Raw genomic sequence first — 13,744 nt, 5'->3', positions numbered from 1 at the left:
TTCAGGATTAACCTTCAGAAAGTAAATTAACTGATGAGTGTCCTAATTTCTCTTATCTCTGAAATGAGTATAAGACAGATACTTTACTGTTTAGAGACCAAAAGTCTATTAGTAGCTCAGTGCCTGTGCCTCAGATAATTTAGTGTAAAACAGGTGTACTACTACCTATCCAACACATAAAATGAACTACAGTTGATTTCTGTGATGCACTTTGATTTGAGAAGTGCTACTTCTACAGAATATTACCATGTCTCATGCAATACGCACAACACATTTAGAGCCTAATGTTACTGTTACCTTAATGGCTAAATCACAATGTTCACTGGCAGTAGTGAGCTGTTCAATGTGTCTGTCCACCTCTGCCACCGATAAACTGCAGCTGCTCTTCTTCCTCCCACAGACAACATTTTCCAGACCTGTCAGCACTCTTTGCAGTTCTGAATTCAAGTCACTACAGTTATCTAGAACAAAACAAAACAAAACAAGCATGTTACGTTGCAACAATAAGTGACTCAATTAAAGAACAAACTCTTGCCCATGAAGTGCAGAACAGCTAAGGCTCCTTTTGTTAAAAGTATGTCCTGATAATCTGACATTTTTTTTCCCCACCAATTGATCAGCTTAAATACTATAACTACATCAATTGAAATCATGAATTACCTTCAATCTTACAAGTAACACTCCCCCTACTTATCCACAGTGTTCACTCACAGTTCAAAAACATTTTTTCAGAGGACAAAATGTTAAGATTTACAATTTAAAATCTAAATTAATAATTACAATTTTAAAATTTAATCTTAAATGTTATGTTACACCACTTCTGTTCTTTTTGCTATTCATGACCTACTGTCCTGATTTGATTACCCTCTAAGGTTTTTCTCCGTGAATTCAACAAGTCTTCTGCCTGGTACATTCAATGACATTATGATGCTCACATTCTGGTGATAGATAGCAGTAGTTTCTATGGCAGACACAGTGGAATTCACTCTTAGGCTCTCTCAGACATGACTGTTGGTATTTCTGCCTTACTAGTTAAGACCTTGCAATAACGAGTAGTGCACCATGTGACAGCAGTGCATCATCAGTTCCTATACCTTATTAAAAACAGTGGCACTCTTGCTGCAGGGTGTTATTTCTACACTACTGCTCCAAGCATTCTGCCACAGTCAGAATCTCCTAATTTGAGCCTCGTGGATGGGGTACTTAATGGGGCATAAAGGAGTCTGATACTGGACTGTATCTGAACTTTAACCGACTGGAGATATCAGATTATTTTAGACTGCCTTAAAAACTCTTCATACAAGAGAAGACTAAGAGGTCAGATGAAAGGACGAGGTGAAATTAAAAAACTGTAAACTCATTACAAAAAATATACATTCATAGCATAATGCATATAAACATGAACCTACTCCTGACCAATAGAAAAGAGTGTATAATGAATTCATCACAGTATCATACAATAAATAGGAACGGACAACATGTAAGCAAAATTCCACTCCTGAAGTCCTGAAGAAGTAGTTTCAGACTAACAGCCACCTGTCTGTTTTAAGAATACCAAAAATCCCTATCGTAACACATATTTATGAGTGGCATATACCACACAGGATGTTTAATTGTAAAAATATCTATTTTATTTTCTTGAATTCCTTTGTTTCCCTTACATATTATATAACATACTTTGTCATTTCTACAAACAACGTTCACAAAAGGCCTTGTATGCTCAGTTTTGCTCCTACAGTAACATTTTTTCCCCAGAAAACAACGGCTTACAATAATGAGAGACATCCATTACCCAGGAAATCAGAACAACCTGATCACAAGCTCTGCAAGACATACTGAGGAGCATTCATAGTTCCAGCTCTCGCTGTTTGATTGCCTGTAGCAACTGAGCAACATATCCAAATACATTAGTGTATCATGACATATTACCTTTTTTATTAAGTCGTTGATGCTCATTCTGTTAGGTCAGTAAGCAGGGCTATGCACAGTTATTAGTTATGATTCTATGATTCTAAAATATAAGGATAATATATATATATATTTGCATGCATGCACACACAAAAAGGATTTATTTTCAAAGGAATAGTGAAACAAAACCCAGAAAGCACAAAATCTTTGCACAGAGGGATAACATGGAAAAATGCAGGAATTCCTAGTGAATGTTCTTATTTTGTGCACTGCTGTATTTCATTTTATTTCCATTATTTCCCACTGTTAGCAGAAACTTAAAAAGACAACTTGCCATTAATGTACAACTTCAGTTTCTTCCCATGAGGAACAAAACCAAAGCTCTCACCGAAATACTTCAGCAATATAAATGCTGAGTACTAAATTAGTTTGAAATTTGTGGTTCAAAAAAGTAAAAGAAATGTTTCTAGAAATTCAAGACACTGCAATACAAATGTGCTGTGGCAGGTCTTGCATTTATGAACAAGTACAGTTCAGGAGCTGGTGTATTCAGTACAATTTAAGAAGTCATACAGAAAATCTCTTGCGTGTGGTTGCTTACAATATCAACATGTTATTAACCTCCACTTGAGGGCAATAAATAGTGTGCCCAAAAGTCAGTCTGTTCTCATGTCAATTCTTCTAAAAGGTACTAAAGTTCTCATTAATAAATTGCTCTGCTCCAAACAATTGGAAACTCTTCTACTACAGTGTCCTATGTATTGAAGCAAAATATTGTATGTTACATGATAACAAAGCCCTTTGTAGCATTAATAGCTTGATATTTAAGGTTCACCAAGTTCTGCAACAAGGCTTAAAACTGCTGTTTTCAATTATTTCCTAAAATACTGCTTGTGTACACTGTCACCCACTGAAGCTCTCATGCACCAATATGGTTTACCCAGGGAAAAAAAGGAAGATTTTTCCTCTTCTTTCCTAAGAGCCATAAGCTCTCATGAACAGACTGCTCCATTTGAGAATTTGAGAATCCAATTTGAGAATTGTAGCTAGTCTACATAAAGGCACAGAGGCTGTTTCATAGTCACATAGTTATATAAGCTCATAGTCATGGAGAAGTTCCAGCATTTGCTTTGATTAACACAGAATTGATTTATTTATTTCCTCAACAAATGTTTTGACTGGCATTTCACAGGCTATGATGTACTTCTCCTACAAGGATGTCTTTCTGCTATGAGAAGGCACCACTGAGATCTTGACAAACTAGAGGACTGGACAGTTACCAACTGCATAAAGTTCAACAAGAGCAAGCGCCACATTCTGCAGCTGTGTTGGGACAACCCTGGCTGTATGTACACATACAGACCGGGGAACAAGAGGCTGGAGAGCAGCCCTGTGGAAAGGGATCTCGGGTTTCTGGTAGACACGCATGTTGAACATGAGTCAACAGTGACTGGCATGGCTAGCCGGTCAAGGGAAAGGATTGTCCCACTCTCCTCTATGCTGGTGCGGCCTCACCTCGAGCACTGTGTGCAGTTTGGGGTATAAGAAGGATATAAAACTATTACAGCGTGTCCAAAGGAGGACTATGAAGATGGTGAAGGGCCTAGAGGGGAAGACCTATGAGGAGCGGCTGAGGTCCCTCGGTTTGTTCAGCCCAGAGCAGAGCAGGCTGAGGGGAGGCCTCATGGCGGCCTGCAGCTCCCTCACGAGGGGAGCAGAGGGGCAGGCGCCGAGCTCTGCTCTCTGGGGACAGTGACAGGACCCCAGGGAACGGCATGGAGCTGGGACAGGGGAGGGTCAGGCTGGGGGTTAGAGAAAGATCCCTCACCCAGAGGGTGGTCAGACACTGGGACAGGCTCCCCAGGGCAGTGGTCATGGCACTGAGCCTGCTGGAGTTCAGTGAAACATTTGGACAACGCTGTCAGAAATATGGGTTTGAGTTTTTGCGTGGTGCTGTGTGGAGCCAGGAGTTGGACTAGATGATCCTTGTGGAACCCTTCTAACTCAGGATCTTGTATGGTTCTGTGATTCTGTGTTTCTTAAGAAGCATCACTCACCCATGTCTGCAGTGACCATGGTGGACTGATTCTCCGGTACAGAAACAGAATTCTGGTCCATGCTGCGTGAGTCTTCGTTAACTTCATGTTGGCTTTGGCTGAGCTCTGACCGCATCTCTGAATACTCATCTTCCTCCCTGCATGAGAGAGCAAAGGCAGAAATAAAATCCTCTGAGGAGATACGCAACTCTGTGACACTTATTTTAGACCTGTAAACTGAGCCACAGGATACAATCCACACAAATTTAATGGCATTTTGTCCAGCCATTAGTGAAAGGTTTATACCTGCAAAGCAGCTTACACCGTGCTGTACCCGTAACGCAAGCTTGTAGAAGCTAACATCTAGTTTCCATTTCTTTACTCCCCTCTTCTTTATTACTCCAGAACACCATACAATGAAACAAGGAGTGGAACTGAGTGCAAATAAGAACATAGAATCATAGAATCATAGAATCATAGAATATCCTGAGTTGGAAGGGACCCTTAAGGATCATCAAGTCCAACTCTTGATACCGCACAGGTCTACCCAAAAGTTCAGACCATGTGACTAAGTGCACAGTCCAATCTCTTCTTAAATTCAGACAGGCTCGGTGCAGTGACCACTTCCCTGGGGAGCCTGTTCCAGTGTGCAACCACCCTCTCTGTGAAGAACCCCCTCCTGATGTCGAGCCTAAATTTCCCCTGCCTCAGCTTAACCCCGTTCCCGCGGGTCCTGTCACTGGTGTTAATGGAGAAAAGGTCTCCTGCCTCTCGACACCCCCTTACGAGGAAGTTGTAGACTGTGATGAGGTCTCCCCTCAGCCTCCTCTTCTCCAGGCTGAACAGGCCCAGTGACCTCAGCCGTTCCTCGTACGTCTTCCCCTCCAGGCCTTTCACCATCTTTGTAGCCCTCCTCTGTACACTCTCCAACAGTTTCATGTCCTTTTTATACTGTGGTGCCCAGAACATGTGCAAGGACTCAGACTGCTCTGCCACAACTTACCAGCTGACCATTTTTAATGAGTACAAGTGGCTTTTTGATCCCAAAGTGGACTGGCAATAACTGATTCTGGTCTCTTCCTCCGTTTGAGGATGCCATCAGCTTATATGCAAAGCAAGAGTATACATGCACATACCTGAATATGTGTGCTGAATTCTCATGGGGACAGGTAGGTTTTTATTTTCTCTTCTCAAAAGGAAGAGAACAGATAAGTGAGTACAAAACTGAACTGCTGGAGTTGCTGGAAAACAAAAAGCCTCAGTTACCTAGGTTTTAAGTTATTTGTCAAGCTGGTTCTGCCAAAATCATTTAGGACACAGAAGACTTTAGCTAAAGCTAATGACCTTAAAAATTAGGTCTTTTCCCTCCTGTCTCCACATGAAGAGTTCAAAGCACTGGGAAAGAAGATAAGTAAATGAATAATAGCTTTGCCTGAGAACATTTGTGAACATTTTTTCTTTTGATCCACTTGCTGATTGGACTAAAAAAATTTCCATAGTGATTGTTTTGACATTAAAGTGTATAGTTTAAACATGAGACAAACACCAGTTTATCCTAATGCAGAGCCCCTATGACAAGTAGGCGAAGAGCCACCATTTTGTTACCCTTTAAATCAAATGCAGAGATTTATTCTGCTGCAGTTTGAGCAAAACAGTGGATAAGAAACACAGCATGAGAATAGAACTGTCTGCTATTTCTTTCTGGTTCCAAATCCAAAGAGCTATCTCAGGATCTGCATCTGGGAGGGGCATCTGTTCTGTAAGATTTCTGTGTATATGCTACACGGTGATGAGTGTTTGATGCAGAAATATTGCAGGATTTCCCCTGGAGGTTTGTCAGGATTTGCCAGGGAGAATAGCAGAGAAGACAGCCCATGAATACATGGAACACTAACAGAAAAAAAGGTCTGCTCTCAAAGTAGCAAAGATGACAATTTATGAATCAGGCCAACTCAAAAAACGCATTTCAGCTTGCTTGCCAAGCAGTGTTTTCTAAGGTACTGAGATGTAATTATTACAGCAGTGAGTATGCTCTTCTACCTCTTACATTTGCTTCAGTTCAAAAAAAAAAATCAGACGTTATCAGAAGTACTTATTAAACAAAAATGCAGGTCAGCTGGTTAAAGTTAAGATTTAGATCAAAGAAAGGTCTTTTAGGTACTACGCAATACATGATTAAGAAAGTGTGAAAACTAAATCATGAATAGCAGGAATTAAAACAGTGTAATGAAGATACATAAGTGTGAGTTAATGTTCCATGAATAAGTTTATTATTAGCCAAAGCAGAGGCCAACAATAACTAGCTTTAGACAAAAACCAATTACCACATACTCAAACAGTTGATTTTTTTTTGATTTGAACATAAGTCATTTTTTCACTTATGTCAGCCTTCTCTACAATTATTCCTACATTTTAAAACCTGAATTACCTCTATAAATAGATAAAAGGCTGTACTGATCATAAAGCAATGCCTGCTGTACAAGAACAATAATAATTTCTCACCACGCTCGTTTTAGCTCTCATTGCTTAGACTTCCTGTTTAAAATCCAACATAGCTTTGTCTAGCTAGCCCTAGTGGTGTTTTTTTTTTTTCTTCCTTTTTTTTTTTTTTTTTTTTTCCTTTTTCCCAGTTTAAAACACCCTCAGTATCTTGGGGCACTTGAGAAGTATGTCATGTGGCAGGACGCACACCCTTCTGAGGACACAAGTCAGAAGCCAGTTTTTTAATGAATTAATGCCTCTAAGACCTCACCAGCAAGATCAGAAGTCCATCTCTGGTAAAGCAACAGCAAGGTCAATTGGTGTCTCCACCACCAGCCTTGCATACTGCTGACTGAGGGCTAAAAATGCAAGGGGGAATTTGAGGACAAAGAAGTACCACAAACAGAAATTCTGTGTTTAAAACTGAAGTAGTCAGTAACAGAAGATGCTGTTTGAGATTCCCCTTCCTCCAGAACAGGCATTGGAAATACCAGGCTTTTTACAGTCGCTGACTACCCACTGAGCTCCTGCACTACCACCCATAAGAGGTGGAGTTTTCATGGGAACCTTCTTGCTTCTTTTCCTGCTGCCATCCGCTAGGGCCTGGCTGGAATAAGCAGATATTTGTTGTCTGCCTTGAAGGTGCTCTGCTGCTGAAATGCCATGGTGAGCTGGAGACAATTAAGACCAGACCAAGCTGTCCTGAGCACAGAGCAGCCTGGGTTCAATGCTGGAACAAAAAGGTGTCTTTTACCGGTACATCTTAACTTACTTCTTTCCTCATATTAGGTGAAACCAAGGATCACAACTACTAGACAGCTGTAGAGAAAAACTTGAACAAATATCAAATGTGTGAAAAAGCATATTTTCAGCATCTTTTCACACCACTGCAGAATTCTGCCACAGCCCTGGTAAGGTGCACATTCTTGTCACAGCTGCAAACACTGGACAGTTTCACACTTCAGGAGCCAGCAGGTTTTTTTACAATCATTTTACTGAACAAATATTTTTAAAGCATTCTAAGACCCTCACATAGAAAATACTACAGGTGTATGAGCACTGCAACCCAGAGATTGGCTGCTCCCTGTGTTTATACACTTGAGGTCTGTCTGAACTAGTTCACATGTAAACAAAGAGCAAGACACTTGAGACAATGTGGGAGTCAATCACTCAAGGCAGGTGGGGCTGGGGCTATCATACACGCATTGCTACTTCAGCCTGGAGAAGAGAGGGCTCCAGGGAGATCTTACGGCGGCCTCACAGTACCTAAAGGGGGCCTACAGGAAAGCTGGGGAAGGACTCTGTGCCAGGGGGTGTAGTGATAGTACAAGGGGTAATGGTTTTAAACTAAAAGAGGGGAGATTTAGATTAGATATAAGAAAGAAATTCTTCACTCAGAGGGTGGTGAGGCACTGACACAGGCTGCCCAGAGAAGCTGTGGATGCCCCATCCCTGGAGGTGTTCAAGGCCAGGCTGGATGGGGCCTTGGGCAGCCTGGTCTGGTGGGAGGTGTCCCTGACCATGGCAGGGGGTTGGAACTGGGTGGTCTTTAAGCTCCCTTGAAACCCAAACCATGCTACAATCCTGTGGTTCTATGATTCAATTTGAATTGAGTCTCAGTAGCTTCCACCTAGCACATTTTAGAAGCAAGAATTACACCTCTAGGTCATTGTGTAGATATGACTGAGTGCCTTGTGTTATTTCCTGTGACACTGTAGAACACTCATTCTCCTTCCTCATTAACTCCATGACAAACTACTTTTTGAATATGTTTTATTTCGGATTAAAAGCTATAGCCTGAATGAATGGTTTTCCAGCAATGGGTTACAAACTTCTTAAAGATTGTTTCAAATAACCTTTAGCAGGCACCAATAAACCAAGCAGTATTTGTCTGTTTCATACAGACTATTATGTTTAAGAGTTGCACAGATGAATCCAAACAGTCACTAGCTTAGAACTAAAAGCAATTTGATCTCTGCACTTTCTTCTTTTTTCTGACCTTCAAGGTGACGCCTAAGGAAGACTGTCAGTCATAGGCCAACATTAGTTCTGCATAACTGGATTACAGATGGTTTTCCCAGTCAAATTCAGGATTAAGGAAAAAAGAGATGAGTTTGAATAAATATAAGGCTATACTCAAAACTTGTGAAGTCAGGAAATATTCACCTTTAATGTAAACTTAATTCCATATTAGTACACTACTGCATAATTTGTAAATCCTTTTATTGCTTCAGAGTTATCAGGATGTATCCTTTATATCCCAACATTTAAAATATGACTCAGAAACTGGAAAGACTCATTTGATTGTCTTTGCTATCTTGTAAGTTGTAGACACTTTGAGAGAAAAAGGAAGTAAGCATACACCTTGTTAAGGGACAGAAAAACGATGAATGTAAAAACATTCTCGTACAAATTGAAACAGCAGAAGTAGGGGTAACATGGCTATGTGCACCCAGCAGACCTCTATCAGAAGTTCCAACCTAGCACCACTCAGTGAAAGACACTGACCTTGAAAGAAGCTGACTAAACATGCTTGGCACCTTCCCTGCACAAACTCTTCCATGCAGCAGTCTTGATCTGAGTCCTACCAAAGCCTGTGACTTAAGATTGAAAACAATCTTAAACAATATACTAGCCACATCCTCCTACTCTCTTCCTAATAATGTAGACAAGAACAGTGAGACACTGTCACCCAGTTATAATTTTCCAAGAACAAACAGACTTAAGGTCTAGGTCTAGGGACTGCTCAAACAAAGAAGCATGCTCATGCCAGTTGACCACTTCTTTACAGTTCTTTTGCCCCCAGCTTCTTGAGCAGATAGTGGGTAAATTCTGCAGTGTCAGACACTGGGAACCAGGCAAGCAAGAACTTTTTCTACACGCACAGTAAGTATAGTCACCTCTCTTTTAGCTTTAATACGAAATCAGTTACAGCTGTGAAACAACTTTTATTTTATTCTTATTTTTTTTTAAATGAGGCTGGGCTTCCAAGACAGCTGAGCTGCCCAGAGCAGCAGCAGGGAGATGAGACAACTGCAGATGAATGTTGGCTTGTTCCCACAACCACGGTGACCTCATTTTTGTTAGGAATGCTGGAAGAATGTAGTGCAAAAGCAGCAACTAGTTTAAATTGACCACACACATGGAACGCACTGTTCCAAAAAATGGCTAACAAACCTAGGTTATTGTCACTAAGATCAGCACATCAAATACACCCCGGAAGATGCACAGGCACCTTAAGCTTTTAAACCATGTGAGCAAGAGCCATCAAACTACAAGCTAAGTGAAACGCCCAGACATTGAAAAGGGAAAAAAATGAGTGGGGCTAACCATTTTATACAGCATGACAGCAGTCCTGAGGCTGTTGCAATACCTCGTTCAGACTTAAAACACTCCTTTCTGTTTATCTTCTACCTACTTTCTGAGAGTATTATTCACATTCAGAACAGCAAATACAAATTTGTAAATACCAGAGCTTCAGGAGGATAGTTCAATACTCTCCATGAAACTCTGCTATCTTCTGATCAGTTCCAGAATACTTTTGTTTATTGAAAAGAACCATTAAGAATGTCATGAAGCAGCAGTACACCAAGCTACATGTAAGTTTATATTTGCATCCTAAAAAACAATACAGGGAAATACTGAACAATCTCTGTGTTAGCATGGGAGAGACATTTATGTGCATTGTTCTGCAGCTAAGGTTAACTCAAGAAACTGCTTTTAGAAACCCTAAATCTTGTGATATCACAACCAAAGCCTCCTCTCAGTTGTACCTGCAGGCATCCTAGTGTTATATGAAGATCTCAGAACTAAAATCACTCCTGCATTCTGATTTAGCAAGAGAGTGTAAGTGCCAAGGCCCAGGAACAGCCATGTTGTTCCAGCTCTGGGGCTCACACTACCGAGGGCCAAGGGTGGAGTGCTGTGAGTCACACCTGTCCCAGCAGCGACGGCAATTACACCACCCTTGCTCTGTGGGATGGAACAGCTTCTAAAGGGTGATGCAAGGAAGATCCCACGGTGAATTTACAGAAAGTCACAGCAGGAAGTGTTAGTTTTACTCCTTTCAGCTGTTGTTACAAACTGTATGACGTCTCTCCAACTCTACCTCTGCTTGCCATTTTAGGAGAAATATTCCTCCTCTGTTCCCCAAACACTAAGCTACTGGCCAGCCAAGGAAAACAAGGCACTCCAATCTTTAAAATTAATAAAAAACACTAACTTCATAAATACATTTATTCTTGCTAGTAAAACAAGAAAAAAAAAAATCAAAACAGGTGGCCTCCTAGTTGTCTGAACAAAAGAGCTTTCATATGGTGAGACCAAACAGGTGGGGCATGACAGTGCTTTGATATTTGCTGCAGCAGTATTTTTCTGATGCCTTCAAATGTCTGCTCCCCAGAGGGGCAGCAACTGCACTTCTCAGGAGAAGCAGCCTGCACTTTGTATCAAACACAGTTCCTATGCCTCACTTCCCTGTGCATGCCATAGCTCCCTTGTTTATGCCACTGATAAACACTCACAGTATCCACCCAGTCCCAATACTTTGCAATCAATATCTAATTTGGCATTTAGCTTACCACAGAGACTCCAATCAAAAAACTCTTATGGCTTCTATGTATGATTTTTCTTAATTCTCACAGAGCTTTTCCTGCTATTCAAGAAAAAAAAAAAAGGCCAATTCAGCTCTCATACTTCTCAGATTTCATTTTTCAATCAGCCTTTGCAATTGGTAAAGTTTTACCAGAGAGGAAGATGAAGTGGGCAGCCAGTCCCATGCTAAAAAGCAAATGCGAAACAAGATGAATGGAAATTTTGCATGCAGAGGTATCAAGTGTGTATGAACAAGGGAGTCAATAGGATTTTTTTTCAGAGACATACCATCAGTTTAGAAAATCATGTAAGCTTTACCTACAAAGGTGTCAACTGTTATTGGATATTCTCTAGAAAATCCATAGATTCTAGTGGTCTACCTGCATCCCCCCGTAAGCTCATCTTTTAACAAGCTCCTTCATTCCTTTAGTCCAAATGAGGAAAAATAACCTTTCTCCTGTAGTCAAATGTAAGATTTATTTTAAAACAGTAACAAGTAATGACCAAGCTTTGCTGCTTGAAGAACAGCCAACAGTATGATCTGTAGGAGTTGGACTCGATGATCCTCGTGGGTCCATTCCATCTTGAGATATTCTATGATTCTATGATTATTCTGTGTTTTGTCACAACTACTAGTACAAGTAAATACAAAACTACTGAATTCCATTTGAGACATATGTCTCATCACAAGTGATTTGGCTTATGTTATCTATAGGATGCCACAGAAGAAAGTCGAAAGCTGAGCTGCAGATTGGTTGGCTACATCTTCCTTTATCCACTTATCTTGTCTCTTGGTATATATATTTAGCTGAATGAATATTTAGATGGCACAGTGCAGTTCTTCGCAGTGCTCATTAGGCTGAGCAGAGCGTGACTTTGCCAGTGAGAATGCAGCACTTTTCAGCCTTGGATGATACTCTACACACCTTAATTATGGGCAGCTATTTAGCACCAGTCGTAACATGCTGAGCTACCTCAAAGTCATGATCAACTTATATTTACAGCGTAATTCACACTATGCTTTCCATCATTCTTGCACGTGGTCCAGAGTTTCCAGGGACTTTCCCTACCTTATTGTTGTTCCCTGCAGTCGATCAATCTTCTTATTTAATTCAGCAATGATACTGTGCAGCTCTGTGATTCGCTCCTCATAGCGTAGCGTTGTTCGCTCCTGCACATCTTCGTGCTCTCTCATTAGGTGGGATTGTTCACACTAAAGCAGAGAAGCAGAAAACAGAAAGGGTCTTAGGACTAGCTGCATAGAGATCAAATGTAAGGCAGAAGTGCACAGCATTATATGGTCTTCTTACCCATCAAAACAAAACCACATAGCAAGAAAAAAGGACAGAAGCAAAATATTGACAAGTACATAAAGGTATGTAATTAGCAAATTTTTAGGAAATGGAAAACTACGCAGTGTACTTTCATTATTATTTTTTTCTAAACATTGAACAGTTGCCCTTCTAGCTTGAACAAAACCCATCGTTTTTAACTCAAAACAGCTACCAATATATCAGCTTTGAATCCATGCGATTCACGATGCATCACGAAACCTCAGAGGCCTTCCCAACACTGAATATGTGAATTAGAAAAAATCCTAAGGCAGAAACCACATTATGACAAAGAAGAGCAACCACACTTCAAGGTTATGACTTCTCCCGTAAGAATATTTGTTTTTATTACCCTTTAAGGTACCTTTGCACATTTTCCTTATTAAAATCCCCTATAATAAAATGCTTATTATAAACAATTAAGTGGCTGTACTTCTGTTTTGTTTTTTTTTTTTTAAATGTATCATGAATACTACATTTTCTTTCCAACTGAGTATTATTTCCAGCCTCTCTGGCTTACTCTTCTTGCCAGCAGACACTCTACTGCAATTACAGCCTCTCAGTAATGCATGTTGATTGAAGTTATGCTTTGTAGTGGCTGGAAAGAGCAATACTTCTAACCTTTTGCTTCTGACCCCCTGCAGGAAACAGCACAATGGTATGTACTGTGCTGCAAACAAGAGAAAAACTCACAAACAGATAGTATAAAAAACATATTTGTTAATTGAAGAGCTGAAATAGATGGTTCTAAAAGCAATTCTAAAGGCTACAATTCATAGTAGTGTATGAGGACCTCTAACATCATTGCACCAAAACTTATTTTTTCAAATCAAATTTCAATAACATTTTTCTTTACAGTCATTAATAACTTTCTTTCAATATTTTTTAACTTTCAGGAATATGCACATTGCAAGGTTGTAGTTCCAGACATTAGAGCCCTTCCACAGACTACAAGAAAATGTTAGTTTCTTTGTGAATCTTGAATGAAAAGCAATTTCATCAGGACAGAGTACGTCTGCCTTCACACTGAAGAGGAAAGCAAGGGTTAAATTTTAGAAGACTGGTAATGTTCACTAGGCTTTTAAGACTTCATGTTGACAACTGACATGTATATCATTGTAACTCTTATTGTAGGATCATTCAAGAATTTATTTCTCAGGTTTCCATATTGTAACACTGTATCTGGCTGAATTACTAAAACTGCTTTCAAAGTGCAACAGTAACAGAGAAAATGTTTAACCAAAAAAATTAGAACTTTTAAGTACAATAAAGAGTTGCTTGTTTTTCCTTTCTAAATCTACATTTCATGATAAATGCTGAGGTCCACAAACACTAGTTAGGCATTTTCCAGAACACTGAATCAGTTTTTTTCTTTTAAACCAAAGGATGTTTTGG

General features: G+C 40.0%; 1 protein-coding gene across 10 annotated transcripts in view; it reads right to left on the bottom strand.

The window, feature by feature from the left end:
• The window catches only part of MCC (MCC regulator of WNT signaling pathway), a 202,077-nt gene that overhangs the window by 55,833 nt on the left and 132,500 nt on the right, over positions 1–13,744 (bottom strand). For all 10 annotated transcript variants that reach the window (XM_066988301.1, XM_066988300.1, XM_066988305.1 and 7 more), the window contains 3 exons: positions 12,089–12,231; positions 3,966–4,102; positions 298–461 (listed from right to left, as the gene is read on the bottom strand). In XM_066988301.1, coding sequence (XP_066844402.1) covers positions 298–461; positions 3,966–4,102; positions 12,089–12,231 — 444 coding nt within the window. The remainder of the gene's footprint in view (positions 1–297; positions 462–3,965; positions 4,103–12,088; positions 12,232–13,744) is intronic.

Source organism: Anser cygnoides, chromosome Z (genome assembly GCF_040182565.1).
Source record: "Anser cygnoides isolate HZ-2024a breed goose chromosome Z, Taihu_goose_T2T_genome, whole genome shotgun sequence".
Classification (NCBI taxonomy): Eukaryota; Metazoa; Chordata; class Aves; order Anseriformes; family Anatidae; genus Anser; species Anser cygnoides.
Note: the sequence above shows the minus strand (reverse complement) of the source record. Positions and strands in the feature narration are given on the sequence as shown.